Here is a 22185-nt window from a genome sequence, read left to right as displayed (position 1 = left end):
ATGACTGACTATCTTCCTCCTGTGAATGCTGTGTATCCTTTGCTGTCTTTAGTCCCTGTCTCTTATGAGGATAGCGTGGGTGTCTGAGTGTTGATGTATTGGTGTGATCTGTGTTGTGTGTCCTGATAAATCCTCGTCTGGGTCGCAGGAGGAGATGAACTCGTGGATGCAGGCCATCTCCAGTGCTGCGTGCTCTGATAAGACCGAGATGACCCCCAGCAGCCATAGCACCCCCGCCTCCAGCCGAGCCCAGACCTTGCCCGCCTCTGTTGCCCTGGCAACCGAATCCAGCCCAGGCAAGCGCGAGAAAGACAAAGAAAAACGCTTCAGCCTTTTCAGCAAAAAGAAGTAGATCCTCCTCCCCAGCCCCTTCAATGCCATTCCTCTTCTCTCTTCTCTCCCCTGCTCCTGTTCCTCTTAAAGCGAGACTCCAGCATGCAAGCTCAGAGCCAAAACTCCACACTCTGTGCCTAACAATCCAACAGCCGGGCTCAGAGGTCAACCACAGTATGGTGTTTTCTTTTTTAAGATAAGGAACAAAAAAAAAGACAAACAATTATGTTAAGGTAGATTTGATGCTTTGGGCTGCTGCCATTGTAAACCATCCTGAAGTCGCTGCTGAAAAACAGGATAGGGTTTCCAGTTAAGATTTCTTTGTATTTTCTCTCTTTTCCTGCTTTCATCTCTGCTTTTCACTTGTTGCTTTTGTTGTTTTTTCCCAGTTCTTTTTGTAATTCTATGTAGTTTCTAGGGTCTGTCCTCAGTTTTGTGAGGCTATCTTTGAAAGATGACTTGCATTCTTCTGCGGTTGAAAAGCAAAGTCAGTGGTGCTTTGAACTGTGTGTATAACTTGTGTATAACAAACTATTAAAAAACAGTTTAATTTCACTTACTAATAACAAGCCCTACAACCATTATAAGCTTCAATATAGTCTAACATTTTTCCCGAAAATGGAGTATGACATTAATTTGAATGAAAAGATCATAATATTGTAAGATGTAATCCTATACCTACTCGGGCTCAAGAAATTACTTAAACCAGTCAGAATGTTGGATATCCATGAAGAACTACAACACAGATTAAGGTTTATTTCTGTAATTTTTCAAAACATTATTAAACATTTGTTTTCCTATGTATTTGAGTTGCATTATAATGTATGTTTAAAATATATTTAGTACAAAGTATAAAAATTAGATGTACAAAACAATAAACACTTTAAGCATTGTTGTTCAGTAGAAAAGTGGATTCTAAGGCAAATACTGGAATAAGGTTGCTTGCTTGTTGGCTATAGCACCGCATATTATCATTTTGCTACATTCTCTAGCTATTTGATAAATAGTGTGCATTTCTCTGTCACTGTAACTATTGTAATGAAATATTTCTTCATATTGCACAATCAACAATGCCACGATGGGAGAAAGCTTGTTTGCCATAGCGACGCCTCTAGGTATGTAGTTTAATATGGACCATTGTCACAGGTAGATGGATCTGCACCCGTAGACTTTTGCCCTCTCTGTTAAATATGTGCAAATCCATTAAATTGCTTTTAAGATGACGTCTGTCTCTGTGTTTTCAGTACTACAGCTTCACACCAAATCAGCAACAATTCCTCATGTCATTACTGCTTCTATAAGATCATGCCTCATTCAGTGCAAGCACTATGTTCTCATTCATTACAAAAAACAACACTATTACCAAGCAATTACAGAGCTATTACTATGTAACAATGAAATTAATGGCAGAATAAATCCTCTGTCCTTTCACTTCATTTAGGCAACAGATTTTTGATTGCCCCTAAATGTGGGCACCATCTAGTGGCGTTATGGAGATATTGCAGCCAGTTTTGAACATTTCTGCAGAACGCTCATCTCGTTCCCAGACACCTTGCGCCTGGGTAAGAGGCTAGCAGAAAACTAAACAATATATCACTGGAAGAATACAAATACGCCATTTTAATTTGTTCTAATATGAGACGAAAGAACATTATGGGCAACAATTTGGTAAAATGGCTTAGCGTGCCGAGTTTGATTTTCGGGTATGTTAAAACTCAAAATGGCATAGATTATAGAGATTACAGGTGGCCTGTTTATTTGACCACTTCTATCCCCTCTAGAAACATTAGGATTTAGGTTTGTCAATTTTTTGGGATATGGGTGAAGCTTGCCTCTGTAACAGTGTAGGTTCCGTCCCTCTCTTCGCCCCAACCCGGGCTCCTTGCACACATCAACAACTGACACCCCACGAAGCATCGTTACCCATCGCGCCACAAAAGCCGCGGCCCTTGCAACGCAAGGGGCAACCCTACTTCAAGTCTCAGAGCGAGTGACGTCACCGATTGAAACGCTATTAGCGCGCACCACCGCTACCTAACTAGCCATTTCACATCGGTTACACTCACCCCCCCTTTGACCTCCTCCTTTTCCGCAGCAACCAATGATCCGGGTCACGGCACCAATGTAACAGTGTAGGTTCCGTCCCTCTCTTCGCCCCAACCCGGGCTCGAACCAGGGACCCTTGCATTTCACATCGGTTACACCTCTAAACGAATGTGAGAATACCGTGTTTAACCTTGCAAGACTATCTAGGGTGAGGCTTGAGAATCCTCTATGATAAAAACTGAGAGTAAAAGAATTGGACCATAGTTCTTAACCATTTTGCTTTAATTTAGAAATCCTTTCTTAGCAATGACCATGAAGGAAAGGAGACCACAAAGAAGACTCAGTGTTTACAGATTATAATTTGGCTACTAAACATCAAAGTAACCCCATTGGCAGAGTATTCTATCACCTCTGAGTAATCTAACAGCCAACCTGAGGGGACAGGAGTATGGGATATATATATATATATATATATATATATATATAATATTTGTTTGTTATTTAGATGAACAATTTGACTATGCTCCCATATCTCTCGTTTTGGGAGAGAGCAGTGATGTTCCATCAGCACTTCTATCACAAGAGGGCGCAAGAGTACTAGTAAACTGAGAACTCAGACTGCCCTTCACACAAGGACATTATACACTGAGTGTACAAAACATTAGGAACTATTCTTTCCACGACAGACTGACCAGGTGAATCCAGGTGGAAGCTAAGATCCTTTATTAATGTCACCTGTTAAATCCACTTCAATCAGTGTAGATGAAGGGGAGGAGACAGGTTAAAGAATACGTTTTATGCTTTGAGACAATTGAGACTTGGATTGTGTATGTATGCCATTCAGAGGGTGAATGGGCAAGACAAAAGATTGAAGTGGCTTTGAACATGGTATGGTAGTAGGTGCCAGGTGCATCGGTCAACAGTTTCCCATGTGTATCGAGAATGGTCCACCATCTAAAGGACTTCCAGCCAACTTGACACAACTGTGGGAAGCATTGCAGTCAACATGGGCCAGCATCCCTGTGGAACGCTTTCAACACCTTGTAAAGTCCATGCCCCAACGAATTGAGGCTGTTCTGAGGGCAAAAGGGGCTGCAAATCAATATTAGCAAGGTGTTCCTAATGTTTTGTACACTGTGTAGGTTGGTCTATTCTATCAACCCTGACAACCAGGTTTCTCATGTCAATCAAAAACCTTGCACTGCAAGAATACACATTTGGATTCATGTGCTCAACAAATCAATACAGTTTAAACTAGTTATCCACTGCATCAATTCAAACAGTGACTTGCAATTACTTTGTGAATCTGTAGTATTTTTATTTTACTGGTCACAAGGAATATGTGGCAGGATTCAAGACAGTAGTCTTGTCTAATACTTAATTAGATGCTTGATTGCACACAAACAGTGCATGAAATAAACCACAAACATAGAACATCTCTTATTTTTACAGACTCACCCAGCATGCCCTGGTTAGAGGAGTGAGGGAGGGGATTATGTATTATAACAAAGTAACATTAGGCCATCAACCAAATTATAAACCATAAGGAAGTATAACAAGTGCTTTGTCTCCCTCCCAGCACCATGACTACGTGAACAGTTGTCATCGTTAGATTAGGCTTGGCAGTGATATAGAAGCTTATTCTGTTGCTATGGTCAGGCTGGTTGGGGCATAGTATGGTATACAGTCAGATCAAATTATTGGCACCCTTGATAAAGCTGAGAAAAAAGACTGTTTAAAATGAATAATAGCAATTGTATTAGTATAAAATAATATAATTGTACCTTTTTTTAGCATACAATATAGCTCAGTATTTGTATTATAATTATTTTATAGTATATTTTGCTCATCTTTATCAAGGGTGCCAATAATGGACCTTACTGTATATAGGGTATAGCCAGTTCCATTTGTGCTTTATCCAATGCCTCTATCAATAATTATCATACCATCCATGCTTGATGGCGTGCATGGCAACAAATGTCAGAGGAGTTGGCTAAGCACAAGCAGATCTTGGGTTGGGTGGAGCAGTAATACAAACCTCGAGCAGTTGCTATGTTGAGGAATCGGTAGACTGCTAGAGTCCCATGGGAGTTGTCAGTCAAGGTCTTTGTGAACATGACTGTTAGCGTGCTAGAATAATATTAATTCAGCCAACTCCTCTCACTCGCAACATATTCACAGAGAGCCCTATATGAGGCCCTAAGAATGGCATGGTAGATTGCGCTGGCTCTCCAGTAAAGTCTGTCACCGTTCAGTGCTGTCTACGGGGCTGGCAATGGTATGCTCTACTTAGCATTTGAGAACAATCTACATAACATCCATTCCAAGAGTCCACTTTCCATCTAGAAAGACCTCTTGTTCCATATATAAACATGTAAGGGATTAAAAAAAAAAAAACTTTATTTAACTAGGCAAGTCAGTTAAGAACAAATTCTTATTTACAATGACGGCCTACTGGGGAACAGTGGGTTAACTGCCTTGTTCAGGGGCAGAATTACAGATTTTTACCTTGTCAGCTCGGGGATTCAATCCAGCAGCCTTTCTGTTACTGGGCCAACACTCTAACCACAAGGTTACCTGCAGCCCCAGTCAAAGATCGGCATATTAATAATAAGTAAGGGGTTATGGTTGTTAAACCTTTTACAGAAAATGTTGCATAGGCTACTGGTGTTCAGTTTGGAGAGCCATGGATTCAAGAGATATTCCGTTCTAGAATGCATCTGTGTATGATCTGAAGTATCACATGTGAGTTGAGGACTCCCTTTGGTTCAACTCTCTCCATTTGATAAATCCTGATATTCATATTATTCAGGCTAGATTATTACATCCAATTTAGATTCCTATTCGCGATTGAACTCCAATATCATCTACTATCCAACTTGCTACAAAAACATTTATCAGTTGCTATTCGATTCAGTCAGTTCCTATTCAGTGTAATGCCTTTATTTTAATTAGGGCCTAAAATGTTCAGGATTAAATCAAAGTAAATTTCTATCATATCAATTTACTCAATTATTGCTGATCGCAGAAGCTGCCATTCTGTTTTCATAGCTAACCGACGTCTTGTTGTAGCTTTAGGTCTTCAGGACCTTGGATAGCGCTTTAGCACTGCTGACTGGTAGTTGTAGTTTTCAATGTTTTGGACCAATGAGAGAGGGGATGCCACAGACATAAATACATCAATACCCATAAACCTGTGTAGCTGGCCGCTTAACGTCGGCGGCAGGGCAGGGGTGGCTCACAGAGCGACGTGGTAATAGCATTTCGAAAATAGAGAGGGGCTGTTCTGAAAAATATTACCTTAATACTTGATGGGGAAAGTCTCCATTACGTTACTACATTAATATTAATACGAAATGAATAACACAGTACTAGACCTCTGCTCAGTTTTCCACCCCGGTTTATCATAGGCGTCGCCTGTCATTCGCCCATGTGAGTAATAGGCTTCTGTCGCTTGCCGCCCGGAATCCCTATTTTCATCAATCCATTTGAGATGCGGGAGATGCGACGGAGTCGCGCGGTGAGCGACTGTGTTTTGAAACCCATAGATTGTTTGCCTCTGCACGGAAGTTATCATATAATTTGCATTTTGGGACGCCTTCACTCTGACAGCGGCGAACCAGCTGTGGCTGTCAGACAGTTTGCACTCTGTCGGAGTGATTTGCAGTGAAAATCCGTAATTCCTCACAATACTTCGACTCTTGGATTTACTTAAACCAGATTTGTCAATTGACGACAGACAGATTGCATGTTCGCCCTATTTTCTACGTGTTTGTTTGATTGAAATGTTTAGTTGTTTGTTATTGTCTTGGGAATTGTATAAAACCGTAGTAACTATGGCTGGTGTTACAGTTGAGGATTAGTGTCCGGATTATATTTCAGCAGCAGCCGAGTCCTCTAGCAGTTGTGTTCATTTGCTGTTTGTTTATTTGGCCAGTTCTTCTGTTTTCGTTGTCATTTGAAAAGGAACCCATTTTAAATACATACAAAACAGCATTTAATGTGGAGTAAATTAACTTTAGTAAGACATAATGGTAAGAGCGAAAAAATATTTTTGGGATTATGAAAATAATGCATTAATTGACAGTCTCTAAGAGTAGCCTAACATAGTAACCATTCAGGCAACACAGTTTTTAAAAACCAAAATTATGAATAGATCTGAGGTGTGTGGTGTCGTGTCCTTGCTGGTGTTTCTTCAAAACGCAATGTGCACATCTGCTGTAGAATGCGGGAATTAATTTTAAGATCGATAGCCTAGACTACAGGAAAATGTCATCTGTTAGGATTTTTCAAATTTTATCAGTGAGTTTTCCATAAACTTTGCATATGCATGTCTGCGGTCCGTGTTGTCGTGTAGCCTACTTTAGAGTGGAATAATTCACAAAACAAACAAGTTGTCAAATATAATGGCGGATCGGACTGCTCCGCGTTGCCAATTGAGATTAGAATGGATCTACGGGTACAGAGGGCATCAATGCCGAAACAACCTGTACTATACCGCTGGGAAAGAAGTGGTCTATTTCGTGGCTGGAGTCGGCGTGGTTTACAATACCAGAGAACACACTCAGAAGTTCTACCTGGGTCACAACGATGACATTATAAGGTGAGTGTTACTTGGAATATATCTCTTTAACTACAGCCTAACAACACCAACAAGTATGTCGTAGAGTGCGTACAAAATCCGCACAAGTGTAAAATATGTATAATTTCAAATCAAAGTTTATTTTTCTCATACACAGATTTGCAGATGTTATCGCAGGTGCAGCTAAATGCTTCTAGCACCAACAGTGCAGTAATGCATAGCAATACAAAACAATACACACATAATCAAAAAAGTAAAAAGAAAGAAATTAAGAAATATTAGAATGAGCAATGTCAGTGTCCAGAATAAAAATATAGTCCTATATATATATATAATGGTGTGTATAGACAGTATGGACATTATATGAATAGAAAAGGTGTGTACAGCATTAGTTATATAGGAGGATCCATGACTAGAATACAGTATATACATATAAAGTGGGTAAAACAGTATGTAAACATTATTAAAATGACCAGTGTTCATTGACTATGTACATAGGGCAGCAGTCTCTAAGGTGCAGGGTAGAGTACCTGGTGGTTGCTAAGTGACTACGGTTCACATAGCCCATCAACTTTAAAGCATAACATTTCCTCTGTCCCTCTCTTAGCTAGTTATCAAAATCACATCACAAAATCATTATCAAAATCACATTTTATTTAATCTGTGGATCTCAATGAATAGCTTAATTAAAGCAATAAATTGACTCATGGCATCACTCCAGTGTTGCGCTGTCCAGTGGCCATGTGAGCCGTCACTGTGCAGATGTAATGTGTAGCCTCGCCTGTCCAGAGAGCCTATAACCCGAGGGAGTCATTGCAAGAATTCTATTCTGAGATCATACTATTTGTACTATGACTTTCCTTAGATCTCTCATCACGTCTACCTATGTCAAAATAGCCATTTCAGTGCCACCAGTTGGTGGACAGCTCCTTGCTTTTTGAGTCAGCAACCATGATGATTTGAAAGCATGGTGCTGGCCCACAGTTCCTCACTCCAATAGTTATTCAAGAGCCAAAAAGGCCCTTAAAAGCTCTTGTCTCCCTTGGATGCCTGCAACTCTGGCAGCAGTGCCCCCTGTAAAAGCACACACTGGAGAGGGGTTGAGGCTGGGGGATGTGTGAAATGTATAGTTCTTGGTTCTGTATGCAAATATAGTATTTTTTTGAGAGCATGAGCTGGCAGTGCAGATGGTCTTTGTTGTGGTTCAGCGATAGCAAGCCAAGCTGGTGCCAGCAAACCACAGTAACAATCCAAACACAAACATGAATAGCCCTGGTCTGTAGTTGTCCTCAGTCATGCTTGAAACTACAAGGCTCTCTGCAAAGCCACTGTTCATAGCTAGTCAATGCAAAGTCCTCCTCAGGTCACAGAGCACAATCAAACTGGTTGAGGCCTAGAGTGCTGGTGAGATTGTACACCAATCCATCCTCATCTCCTTTGGTAACAATAACATTTGAGTCATTTAGCAGACTTACAGAAGCAATCAGGGTTAAGTGCCTTGCTCAAGGGCACTTCGACATATTTTTCACCAAGTCGGCTCATGGATTCTAAATAGCGACCTTTCGGTTACTGGCCCAACGCTCCTAACCGCTAGGCTACCAGCCTTGTTGAAAGGGTTTTAAATAGTGCACTGTTATTGCTCTCCACTCTGTCAGGGAATCATTCTACTGCAGACACTTTATCACAGTCGTTGTATTGATGGATTAGGTCTGTAATTGCGCCAGTCATATTGATTAATTAAATCCATGTTGGGCCTATAATTTCTGAAAAAAGGCCTTTTCAGTGGACACTCCCTGCTGTTGAACAGTTATTACAAGTCTCCATGGCCAGAACTGAAGAAAAAAAAACGTGATTTGTAACACAATTGGGCCTACTCCCCTTCAGACATATATAGATCTAGATATAGTGGATTTGTTTAGTGATGCACTTTTATTGAATAGTTCATTAAAACATGTTTATGCCTGTTACACATTCTCTAGTCATACACTCAATATTGAGGGTAGCTGGAGCACTGGACCCAGATGTTCTGGGAAACCATTGAAACAGCCAGAACCTGAACTTGGAGAGACCCCATTTGCATGATCAATGGATGTGATTAATTAGAATGTCCAGTATACAGATCAGCTTTATCTACATAGAAGTGTTGGTACCTTTCCCATGTTTCGGAAAGAGCTGGAAAGCCTATTTCGATGTACCATGTTAAATGTGCTACTTCATGTTATTTCCATGTAGCCTAAAATACTGTAAGTTTTATCTCAAAATCTGTGAGTGATATACAAGTATTGCGGATTTCTCCAAACGGGTCCTCACGAGTGGCGCAGCGGTCTAAGGCACTGCTTGAGGCATGAGGCATCACTACCGACCCGGGTTCGATCCCAGGCTATGACACAACCGGCCGTGACCGGGAGTCCCATAGGGCGGCACACAATTGGCCCAGCTTCGTCCGGGTTAGAGGAGGGTTTGGCCGGGGGGGGCTTTATTTGGCTCATCGTGCTCTAGTGACTCCTTGTGGTGGGCCGTGCGCCTGCAGGCTGACTTCAGTTTTAAACAGGTTGTCCTTGGTGTTACTTTGCTAAGACATCCTCAAGATCAACATCCTCTTTAGAATCATGAAATGAGGACCCAGAGTGAGTTAAGATGTCATTAAATCAGACCTACTTTGTGCCACAGCTCCATGAAGGCTGAAGGGGTTTACACAGTCACAAGTTTCCGGAGTTTGACTATCTTGAACTCACACAGGGTGCAGTTATTTTAAAAGAACCCTCTGGCATCATCTCAACAGAGGCAGAAGTCTCCCCACTGACTTTGATTGCGTTCAACTATGAATATGAAGAGGAAGAGAAAGCATTGAGCTTATATGATTGACATGTACAGGTAAATGAGTGTTATTATCCTGTGGGACCATGGTCTTGAAACAGGCCTTAATGGCCTCTTAAATCTCCACCTAATACAGCCAGAAGACGACTGGCCACCCCTCGGTGCCTGGTTCCTCTCTAGGTTTCTTCCTAGGTACCTGCCTTCTAAGGAGTTTTTCCAAGCCACTGTGCTTCTACATCTGCATTGTTTGTTCTTTGGGGTCTGAGGCTGGGTATTGGTAAAGCACTTTGTGACATCTGCTGATGTAAAAAGGACATCAAATAAATTTGATTTATTGATTGACCAGTTTGCATTGAGTGCATCTGAAAGTGAAATGTGTCAGTCTGTTAAAAATATGGCTTGTGGGTGGGGGGTGATGAGGTTCATGTATGTGTGTCCCTGTGTCATTGTCTATGTATGTGCATGCATATGGTGTCTATACTCCTGCCTGTGTTTCCACATCTGTGCATTTGTGTGTGTCCATGCAGGCAGATACGTTTTTGCAGAGGGATGGTTAGGGAGTCATTATAGGAATACCAATAATGTACCCCCTGCTCCATGGCTTGTACACGTCACATGCATTTTCAATATCACAGTACATACCTTAAGGTCGTTTCCATTTTCCAATTTGAGCTCAACATTATTATTTCTTGGCGTAGGGATGTGCTGCTGTCTGTCTGCTGCCTACTCTAATTGAAGTTGAATTGAAGTCTGGTCCTCACGCTGTGATTGGCTATGTGGTCTCAAGTTAACCCTACCTTAGGACTCTTCTTTTCAAGAGGACACACTCCAGTGTCCTCTATGAGAGGCTTTAGAATTACCCAGCCACTTTCAGTACTATTTCAGACCTAATCTCCTTTTTTCCATGTACCCTTGCAACAAAATAGTCACCATTGTAGTTGCCTTTATCCAAATCTCTCGTGGACAGACTACATAAACACATCTGACCAAATTATGCCCGATTTTAGTTCTGGGTTAACCGAGATTACCTTTACCCTAATGCTGTGGTACTGTGATGTGACACAGAGACACCCAGTGTTGGAGTCAGTGAAGGGCACAGTACAAAATGATGTGTAATTACAGTGGTTTTAAGGACAACAGGTTCTTGAATGCTCTCCATCTAAACAGCTGTATCCTTAAGGTAATACCAACGTATGGAGATCAAATCAAAGTTTATTTGTCACGTGCGCCAAATACAACAGGTGTAGACCTTACAGTGAAATGCTTACTTACAGGCTCTAACCAATAGTGCATAAAAGGTATTAGGTGAACAATAGGTAGGTAAAGAAATAAAACAACAGTAAAAAGACAGGCTATGTACAGCAGTGAGGCTATAAAAGTAGCGAGGCTACATACAGACATGCATGCCCTTAGCAGATACAAAAGAGCAATCAAAAAAGGGAAGAAAAAAAGCTCTTGCTAAACTCACAGGTTCAGTTGTGAGTTATTCTTATGTGTCTTTCTGTCTGGAAGTGACTGGTGCTTGTGGCCCCGGCTGGTGTGTTTCACAGTGCCGTACCCTTGGCTGGCGTCCCCTGCCTGGCCCCGGACGGGCTGTGCCACTGCTTCCTCTCATGCTCTGGTTCTCTGTCCTCCCTCTGCTGTCCCATTTCCGTCAGTGCTGCAGGGCAGAACCCGGCTCCGGATGCATCTGTCACTGCCAGCCAGACAGAAGTAGGAAGAACCGGGTCACAACCACACTTTCATACAGCCCTTTCATGCTCAGACAAGCAAGTTGTCACGCCCTGACCATAGAGAGCCCTTGGTTCTCTATGGTATAGTAGGTCAGGGCATGACTGGGGGTGTTCTATGTTGTTTATTTCTATGTTGGTGTGCTTGGTATGGTTCCCAATCAGAGGCAGCTGTTTAGCGTTGTCTCTGATTGGGGATCATATTTAGGCAGCCATTTCCCCACTGTGTTTTGGTGGGATCTTGTTTCTGTGTAGGTGCCTGTTTGCACTTCACTGTCTTCACGTTTTGTTTGATCATTTATTGTTTTTGTATTTTGCTAAAGTTTCACGTTATAATAAAGATGTGGAACGCTACTCACGCTGCGCCTTGGTCCAATCATTACGACGATCGTGACACAAGTCTTTAAACTAGACCTTTACAGTCTACTGTCACATTCACACTCCACAGTCTAGTCTTGAAGGGTGGCTGGTAGCCTAGCGGTTAGAGTGTTGGGCCAGTAACCAAAGGGTTGCTGGTTCAACTATCTGAGCCGACATGGTGAAAAATCTGCCGATGTGCCCTTGAGCAAGGCACTTAACCCTAATTTGCTACAGGTGTGCTGTACTACTATGGCTGAACCTGTAAAACAAACACATTTCATTGCATCTATCTGGTGTATGTGACAATCATTATTGACATTTTTTTTATTTTTATTGCCAAATCTTTATATAGCCTAGTCACAAGCTATTACAACTATTTTACTACTTATCAACCAGCTGGAATCTTACACCAGGATGTCATTCAATTACGCTAGTGCAATGACATGGTTGATTATATTTGTTTTATGTAGTATCGCTGATTGAAAAGGCTAGTAGTGAAAATACAAAGGCCCTGTCAACCTCTCCCCAGCACTGCCCCATCCTGTCTCCTCCTCATGACCTTTGCATACATTACTGGGGCTGACTGGGACACCACAATATCAGCTTTATTAGAAAAAGCACGCTGAGACTGGGAGATGGGCACGGATTGCCGATGGTGTGTGTCTTTGTGTGTGGGAGGGGGTGGGGGGGTGGCTGGTGTCATTAATCAGGGTTAATGACTGGATCAGAGGCGGATGGATAGCTGCTCCCATGATGCTCCATTAACACCAGGCTGGGCTCTAAGTGCTCCTGATTTCACGGAGCTGAAGACTTCAAATGAGCCGCTGACCTTTACTGGCTCACCTCTCTGCCTCTCTAGAATATGGAGTCCTTTGAAAAATAGATGGGTGGATAGGGAAAGAAAATGTGTAGTCATAGAATTTTCTCTCAGTGGTAATGCATGTTTTCTTTTATGTTAATTGGACTTGATAATGATTGGTAATGTTACAGTATATTAAAACAGGATTTAATAAAAGGTGCTGGGATATTCCATTGGTTGTCTGTGTAGCTGGGCCCAGCTGTCTCACAAACACACATTGTAACTGCATGGGTGGTTATGACAACATATTGATTACGTTGATGACACATCGATTATATACTTTGTTGACACACTGCTCCGCCAAGACACACATTCATATCATATGGCTACAGGTTCAACTGCCTCACCTAATGCCCATTCTTGTGGGAAGCTGCTATAGACCACCAAGTGCTAACAGTCAGTATCAGGATAACATGTTTGATAATGTATGTGATATCAACATAGAGGTATATTTTCTGGATGATTTAAATATTGACTGGCTTTCATCAAGCTGCCCACTAAAGAAAAAGCTTCAAACTGTAACCAGTGCCTGCAACCTGGTTCAGGTTATCAGTCAACCTACCAGGGTAGGTACAAACAGCACAGAAATGAAATCATCAACATGTATTGATCACATCTTTACAAATGCTGCAGAAATATGCTTGAAAGCAGTATCCAGATCCATTGGATGTAGTGATCACAATATAGTAGCCATATCTAGGAAAACCAATGTTTCAAAGGCTGGGCCTAATATAGTGTATAAGAGGTCATACAATAAGTTTTCTAGTGATTCCTATGTTGTTGATGTAAAGAATATGTGTTGGTCCGTGGTACGTAATGAGGAGCAAACAGACGTTGCACGACACATTTATAAAATTGTTATCCCAGTTACTAATAAACATGTACCCATTAAGAAAATGACTGTAAAAACTGTTAAATCCCCTTGGATTGATGAGGAATTGAAAAAATGTTATGGTTGAGAGGGATGGGGCAAAAGGAATGACAAATAAGTCTGGATGCACAACCAATTGGCAAATGTACTGCAAATTGAGAAATCATGTGACTAAACTGAATAAAAAGAAGAAACTACACTATGAAACAAAGATAATTACATAAAGAATTATAGTAAAAAGCTTTGGAGCACCTTCAATGAAATTTTGGGGAAAAAAGGCAAACTCAGCTCCATCATTCAATGAAACAGATGGCTCATTCATTACAAAACTGACTGATATTGCCAACAACTTTAATAATTTTTTCATTTCCAAGTTTATCAAACTTAGGTATGACATGCCATCAACAAACGCTGACACCACACATCCAAGTACTGTATATCTGACCAAATTATGAAAGACAAGAATTGTAATTTTGAATTCCGTAATGTGAGTGTGGAAGAGGTGAAAACATTATTGTTGTTTATCAACAATGACAAGCCACCGGGGTCTGACAACTTGGACGGACGATATTGCCACTCCTATTTGCCATATCTTCAATTTAAGCCAACTAGAAAGTGCGTTCTCTCAGGCCTGGAGGGAAGCAAAAGTCATTCCGCAATGTAAGAATAGTAACGCCCCCTTTACTAGCTCAAATAGCCGACCAATCAGCCTGTCACCAACCCTTAGTAAAGTTTTGGAAAAAAGTGTGGTTGACCAGATACAATGTTATTTTACAGTAAACAAATTGACAACAGACTTTCAGCGCTGTCACGGATCCCCCCTGTACTGCTGCTCATTCGGTTCACCAGTACCGGAGGTCGACGTCACCGGCCTTCTTGCCTGCACTGAACTGTGATATTATACACACCTAGTTCCAATTCCTCAATGATTGTAATTGTATAAATGTGCCCTCTGTTTCCCCATTGGGCTGTCGATTATTGTTCCCATGTCCTTTAGTCGTGTGAGTACCTATACGTTGTCTCAGCCTGTGCTGCGTGTTTTGTGCTTTGTGTATTACGGGTCTCGTCCCTTGTCATTCTATGAGGTTTACCCTTGCTCTTTTGTTTGGGTACATCCCAGTGTTTTGTATACATTTGTTTTGGGTGTATTAAAAACCAAGATGATGTATCCCTGCACCTGTCTCCAAAACCTTTATACCAGCGTGACAAGCATGCTTATAGGAAAGGACATTCAACAAGCACAGCACTTACACAAATTACTGATAATTGGCTGAGAAATTGATGCTAAAAATATTTTGGGTGCTGTTTTGTTAGACTTCAGTGCGACTTTTGACATTATCGATCATAGTCTGCTGCTGGAAAAACATGTGTTATGGCTTTACACCCCCTGCTATATTGTGGATAAAGAGTTACCTGTAACAGAACAGAGGGTGTTCTTTAATGGAAGCCTCTCCAACATAATCCAGGTAGAATCAGGAATTCTCCAGGGCAGCTGTCTAGGTCCCTTACTTTTTTCAATTTTTACTAACGACATGCCACTGGCTTTGAGTAAAGCCAGTGTGTCTATGTATGCTGATGACTCAACACTATACACGTCAGCTACTACAGCAACTGAAATTACTGCAACACTTAACACAGAGCTGCAGTTTATTTCAGAATGGGTGGCAAGGAATAAGTTAGTCCTAAATATTTCAAAAACTAAAAGCATTGCATTTGGGACAAATCATTCACTAAACCCTAGCCCTCAACTAAATCGTGTAATAAATAATGTGGAAATTGAGCAAGTTGAGGTGAATAAACTGCTTGGAGTAACCCTGGATTCTAAACTGTCATGGTCAAAAATATTGATACAACAGTAGCTAAGATGGGGAGAAGTCTGTCCATAATAAAGCGCTGCACTACCTTAACAGCACTATCAACAAGGCAGGTCCTACAGGCTCTAGTTGTCGCACCTGGACTACTGTTCAGTCGTGTGATCAAGTGCCACAAAGAGTGACAGGAAAATTGCAATTGGCTCAGAACAGGGCAGCACATAATATACATGTCAATCTCTCCTGGCTGAAAGTAGAGGAGAGACTGACTTCATCACTACTTGTATTTGTGAGAAGTGTTGACATGTTGAAAGCACAGAGCTGTCTGTTTAAATGACTAGCACACAGCTGAGACACCCATGCATATCCCACAAGACAGGCCACCAGAGGTCTCTTCACAGTCCCCAAGTCCAGAACAGACTATGGGAGGCACACAGTACTACAGACATATTCATACACACGCACTATACATACACATCCGTAATAAATACAAATATCATATCCTGTTCAATATTTGAAGAGTTTATTAGCAAAACACTATATCCACCAATTTTTCACATTTGTGTTTTTTCATCAGAAATTATTGCTTATGGGTACCTTCATGTATGTAAAATATTACTGTTCTCAGATTTTTAATTCATGGATTTTACAAAATGTGTTTTTTTTTTCAAAACGCTAATATCCCTGAAATTATATATTTAAACAAATACATGTCTTTCGTTGAACAACCCTTTGAAATGATTAGATAGTGAAATAACACACCGATCTCTTTCATAATTTCTTTAAACAAATAAAGCTAATTTACCAACATTTCTGAAAATGGATATATAGCGATTTGTAATGAAACTCTTAATTTGCATGCTCATGCACCATCTCAGACAGGCTTACTGTAGATCATGTCACTGCAGTGCCTTCAGAAAGTATTCACACCCCTTGACTTTTTTTGTGATTATTTTTTTTTTGTCACTGGCCTAAACACAATACCCCATAATGTCAAAGTGGAATTATGTTTTTCAAAATTTTTACAAATGAATAAAAATGAAAAGCTGAAATGTATTGAGTCAATAAGCATTCAACCCCTTTGTTATGGCAAGCAGAAATAAATTGAGGAGTAAACATTTGCTTAACAAGTCACATAAATTGCATGGACTCTCTGTGTGCAATTGTTTTGAATGACTACCTCATCTCTGTACCACACCCAGTTTCCGGGAAGGAAACCGCTAAGGGATTTCACCATGAATGTCTATGATAGAAGAAAACTGATGATGGATCAACAACATTGTAGTTACTCCACAATACTAACCTAATTGACAGAGTGAAAAGAAGGAAACGTGCAGAATAAAAATATTCCAAAACATGCATCCTGTTTGCAACCAGGCACTAAAGCAATATGGTAAAAAATGTGGCAAAGCAATTAACTATATGTCCTGAATTCAACGTCTTATGTTTGGGGCAAATCCAATACAACAAATTACTGATTACCACTCTCCATATTTTCAAGCATAGTGGTGGCTGCATCATATTATCAATATGCTTGTAATTATAAGAACTGGGGAGTTTCAAGATAAAAAAATAAATAAAATGGAGCTAAGCACAGGCAAAATCCTAAAGAGAAAACCTGGGAAATTCTGCTTTCCACCAGACATTGGGAGATTAATTCACCTTTCAGTAGAACAATAACCTAAAACACAAGGCCAAATCTAAACCTGGAGTTGCTTACCAAGAAGACAGTGAATGTTCCTAAGTGGGAGAGTTACAGTTTTGACTTAAACCTACTTGAAAATCTATGGCAAGACCTGAAAATGGTTGTCTAGCAATGATCAAACAACCAATTTCACAGAATTTGAAGAATTTTGAAAAGAATAACAGCAAATGTTGCACCATCCAGGTATGGGATGCTCTTAGAGACTTACCCAGAAAGAATCACAGCTGTGATGGCCTCCCAAGTAGCGCAGTGGTCTATGGCACTGCATCTCAGTGCTAGAGGCGTCACTACAGACCCTGGTTCAATTCCAGGCTGTATCCCAACCGGCTGTGATTGGGAGTCACATAGTGCAGCGCACAATTGGCCCAGTGTGGTTAGGGTTTGGCCGGGGTAGGCCGTCATTGTAAATAAGAATTTGTTCTTAACTGACTTGCCTAGTTAAATAAAAAATGGCTGCCAAAGGTGTTTCTACAAAGCATTGACTCAGGGGTGTGAATACTTTTGTGAATGAGATATTTCTAAAACCATGTTTCACTTTTATTATGGGGTATTGTGTATAGATGGATGGTGGAAAACATTTATTTAATCTATTTTGAATTCAGGCTGTAACACAAGTCAAGGGCTGTGAACACCTTCTGAAGGCTCTGTATCGCTCAGTGATTTCATGGTGTTTGCCCTGTTTTTTATTGACTGTATGAAGGGAATTCTTCCTGACCACATGACCCAGGAAAATCTCAGGGCCCTAATTACAATTTGTCCTGGGCAGGTCACAAGGTCAGCAATATCCCTGAGCCCCTCTAGGCCCTAGATATTAGAACAGTAGGCCTTGGATGGTTATTAGAGAGTGGTCTGTCAGGGGGCATACTAGTGACCATCCTACTAGCACTTCAGTTCTCTCACACCCTGAGAAAGGACCATGCTGAGATAATGAAGTACTGCATATAGAAGCTCTGGCTTATCTAAAGGCATTCACGTGTGTAAGATGCGTGTTCACGGTTGAGAGAAGCTGTAGGATGTTGAGGAAACTGAACTTTTGATTAACTTAAGTGCCTCTGAGGTCAAGCCATGGACATAGTCATCTTTTTTAATAGTGTTGAAGTATGTAGGATTTCATTAGGTACTGTAACAGGATGTCAAAAGCCCTATTCAAGCATGTAGTCTGATCAGCCTTGTGATTACCTGTCACAGGATAATGACCAGAGGAAATTAAGTTAAGGTCAGAATATGGCGTATCTGTAGACACAACTCTGTCACACCTTCATTTATTTGATCTCCACACCAAACGAGTAGTGGGTGAATAGCATGCTAATCTCATGCTTAAGTTCAAGGTCAAAATTTGTGTAGCGAGAGAAAGTGCATAAAAGGGAAATCCAGACAGTAGGTGAATATATCTAAGTGAGTGTCTGAGGAGTAGCTTGGGTTCCAGTTGGTTTGTACATGGCAAATCTTGTCGTTGACATTCCCAGCAAACTACGGCACAGACCATCTAAGTAGGTCTTTGATCATGAAAATCCTAATGTGTCTGTTCTTCCCTGAGCACTCTGACAGAGATGCTTATCTCGCTGTGCTGTGCTGAAATTGCACAGAATAATAGGCTTTACAGGACTGTATTTCCATCAGGAATTTTCCACTAGTACTAGAATATTCACTGGATACCTTAGGTGTGGCATCTAATAGGGAATCCTATCCACTTTGCAGGTGGTGTGATCCATTCATTATAAACGTCTGTAACATGCCAGTCATTACAGCCCAGGCTTTTTCCATAGATACTGTAATCACATACAGTATTGACATGAATGTTTTCTGAGAGTCTTGTTAGAATGACGGATCCTCTGTTTTCCTTTGCTCTGTCTAACTTGACAGCTCTATGATATCAGTGTAATTACAGTACTCCTTCCAACACTGTCTGGTGGCAGACACTTATTGTTCTATTATTCATTAAGTGATTTAAAATGTTCGAAGGAGGAATTGCGCTCATTATAGATTAACTGAGAATATGAATGTTTTAGATTATGCCCCTTATTGCAGAATTTCAATTGATAATCGGTTATATTTCCTGCTCCTCGTATAAAATAGGCTGTATCAAATCAAATCAAGCTTTATTTTTACAGCACATTTCAGACATGGAATGCAACTCAATGTGCTTCACAGAAAGAAAAACGAATAAAAAAAATGAAAATAAAAGCTGAAATATTTACTACACAACAAACATAAGATAATAAACAAAATACTGACAAAAACAATACGACAAAAAAAAAAACCTACGGAAAAGCATGGCGTGTTTTAATGTCTCTTTTAAATGATATATCCCCCCCCCCCCCCAGGTTCTCTGGCAGGCTATTCCAGAGGCTGGGGGCATAGTAACTAAAGGCTGTCTCTCCATGACTCTTGGTCCTAGGCTTTGGGATAGTTAAAAGGCCAGTGCCAGAGGACCTAAGGGACCTACTGGGTACATAACTTACAAGCATGTCTGACATGTATTGGGATGCACAATCGTGGATTGATTTAAAAACCAATAGAAACTCACAGGCAGCCAGTGCAAAGACCTTAAAAGCGGTGTAATGAGTGCTCTCCGTCTGGTCTTGGTCAGTACCCGTGCAGCAGCATTCGTTATTATGTAGACATTAGTACAGTGCTCAACGAATGACGCTCAATGAATACCTTTCCACTATGAGTTTGTCTAGCTATGTTTCTTGAGTCTTTTTGTCTCTTGACTGAGCTATCGCTGTAAGGCAAACATCTTCCTCAGGAGCAGAGGGATGTATTGAATCTTCTGAGGCAACACAAACAAAGCATCATTTCATTTTCTTCTGTTTATCTCCCCTCTGCCCTCCAAACCCTATTGAATCATTTATAAATGGGGTTATTGCTTTTTACCGTGAAAACCAGCCTCTTGGCGGAGTCCCTTTCTGCTGTTTTTAGCCTGAGCTGATTTTGTGGCAGCTATGAATAGCCGGGGTGATATTGCTATCGTTTTAGTGGAGCAGATGGTGGTTGTCCCGAGGACACAGGCTTCCAGGAGAGGAACTCACACTAATTATGAGAGGGCAAGATTACAGGAGAGTCAGACTGACATCATGAGCAGGGTGGGGGGTCAGGGAAGGGTCAGGGGAAAGAAGGAGTGGTACGGTTGTAGAGTGGATGGGTAATGCATTAGCAGTGTAGGTTGGATGAGTGTTAAGGTGAATGCTAAGTAGACCTAGGTGCCTGTTAGAGGGGGGGTGAGCGGTTGCAGTGAGATGTAGGGTTATTGTTTAGGTCATTAAGAGATTGTAGGTTATCACATCAGTGAAAATTGAAGAGCTTATACGCAAATTTTAACATTTGCATTCGTTCATCTGAAATGAATGCTCATTGGTCATTTTCTATGTTTATAAATCATGTTCTCATACTTTTAAAACATTTGACTTTAGATGTGCTTTAAAATGTGTGTTTTTTTTGGTTTTTAAAAGTGATATCCGACACTTGTTTCATACTAAAATGCACTATATCCAGAGCCATGTATTTAGAGGGTTGGGCTATTGAGGTTTCTGCATTATGATACATTTACATGACACTGCAACATTCTATGGCTGTTCAATTTGTAAGTTTCTCTAAATATTTTTTCCACACTTAGGAACGTAATCAGATCCTTATTTTATTCATTTAACCCCTGGCTTAGTCAGCCGGATGTGTTGATTGACAGCTGCCACTCTCAGCTGTTTGCGCTGTGTTAGGCTTTGTGCGCTTGTGTGTCGGGGACCTTTTGAATATGGATCCTTTTGACAGTTTATTGGAGCCTGTGATATCTGTTCCTGTTGGACTAAAGAGGAACAATTCTAAACAAGGAGAGATCCAGCGACACTCAGGTGAAGGAAAACAACCTAAGCTAATAGCCTACCAGCTGCAAACATACAGCGGGCTGTCACTCCAACAATAGGAATAAATCCATCCTTGACCGGCAAATTAATTCTGACAGACTTTCAATATCCTTATTAGTCCTTAAATCATTCCCTAAAGTGTATATAGTCAAACTCAAAAAGCTCCCTTGATTTATCCTAACAGAAAACCTGTAACCCCCCCATAAAATTGTTCCAAAAATTGCTTAAATTACCAAAAAGAAAACATTTTATACACTGCTCACCCTCTGCATAGGCTGCAATACATTGGCTATGTGATATTTGCACAATAATGTTGATCAAATTGAATATTTGTATAATTATTTATGTATCGATACTTTATCACATGTAACTGTTTAAAACCGAAATGGGAGACTTTTTAAATTGTAGTTCTGTTGTTTGAAGTGGCAAAACACGATTATTTGTCTCTCTAAAATAAAAGGATCTTGCAATATATTTCTAACAAAATTATGTCTGTTTTTTCACTAGCCCATGTCATGGTAAGATTAAAAAATAATAGCTCTATATCTCTTTCACATTATCATTTTTTTATTCATGTCAATTTACCAACATTTCTGAAAATGTTTATATCTCGTTTTTGAATGAAAATCTTCACATTTTTGTATTTGTATTTCTCTGTTAGAACTGGTTGGATCTGTGGTGTGGTACAACCAAATAAAGATGCAAGTTGGAACCAAATAAGTTTCTTGAGAGCGATGCCATAGGGGAACCATTTTAGGGTATCTGAAGAACCATAAAGGGGATGGTTCTTTGAAGAACCATACAAAAATTCTAAACCGGAAATGTTTAGGCCCTCCAGGACTGGAATTGAATAGCCCTGCTGTAGGGTTTTAAGCCTTATTTGTATATTTCCCAGGGTGCCTTTTGAGTGGATTTTAGAGTTACCAGTACCACCCATGACTGTGTTTGCTAGTGACAGAGACATGGTTGTTGCATTCATTCATTTTTGGTCCTGTTGCCTTCAACAAGTGAGATCCTGAGTGAATATATTGTCATTACAATTACATTATTTAAGACAATACAATACATATTTCATAAGGTCTTCTTTTGATGCGGCCTAGTTTTACCCTAATACAGTGGCCTGAAACTCATAGTTTTCAGGCCTGCAAGTCACATTATGATGCCTTGCAAAGTGATGTGTAGTCTCTTTTTACACCACTGAGTGTTAATTT

The 22185-nt window shown here is 40.5% G+C and overlaps 2 protein-coding genes across 7 annotated transcripts in view; both read left to right on the top strand.

The window, feature by feature from the left end:
* The window catches only part of LOC106608059 (spectrin beta chain, non-erythrocytic 1), a 118372-nt gene extending 116816 nt beyond the window's left edge, over positions 1-1556 (top strand). For both annotated transcript variants that reach the window (XM_014205747.2, XM_014205739.2), the window contains one exon: positions 149-1556. In XM_014205747.2, coding sequence (XP_014061222.1) covers positions 149-352 — 204 coding nt within the window. In that variant the 3' untranslated portion in view covers positions 353-1556. The remainder of the gene's footprint in view (positions 1-148) is intronic.
* Positions 1557-5610: 4054 nt separating this feature from the next.
* Positions 5611-22185, top strand: part of LOC106608004 (echinoderm microtubule-associated protein-like 6) — a 91020-nt gene continuing 74445 nt past the window's right edge. For all 5 annotated transcript variants that reach the window (XM_014205648.2, XM_014205640.2, XM_014205621.2 and 2 more), the window contains exon 1: positions 5611-6982. In XM_014205648.2, the coding sequence (XP_014061123.2) occupies positions 6786-6982 (197 nt within the window). In that variant the 5' untranslated portion in view covers positions 5611-6785. The remainder of the gene's footprint in view (positions 6983-22185) is intronic.

This window comes from Salmo salar, chromosome ssa01, assembly GCF_905237065.1.
Source record: "Salmo salar chromosome ssa01, Ssal_v3.1, whole genome shotgun sequence".
In the NCBI taxonomy this organism is placed as follows: Eukaryota; Metazoa; Chordata; class Actinopteri; order Salmoniformes; family Salmonidae; genus Salmo; species Salmo salar.
Note: the sequence above shows the minus strand (reverse complement) of the source record. Positions and strands in the feature narration are given on the sequence as shown.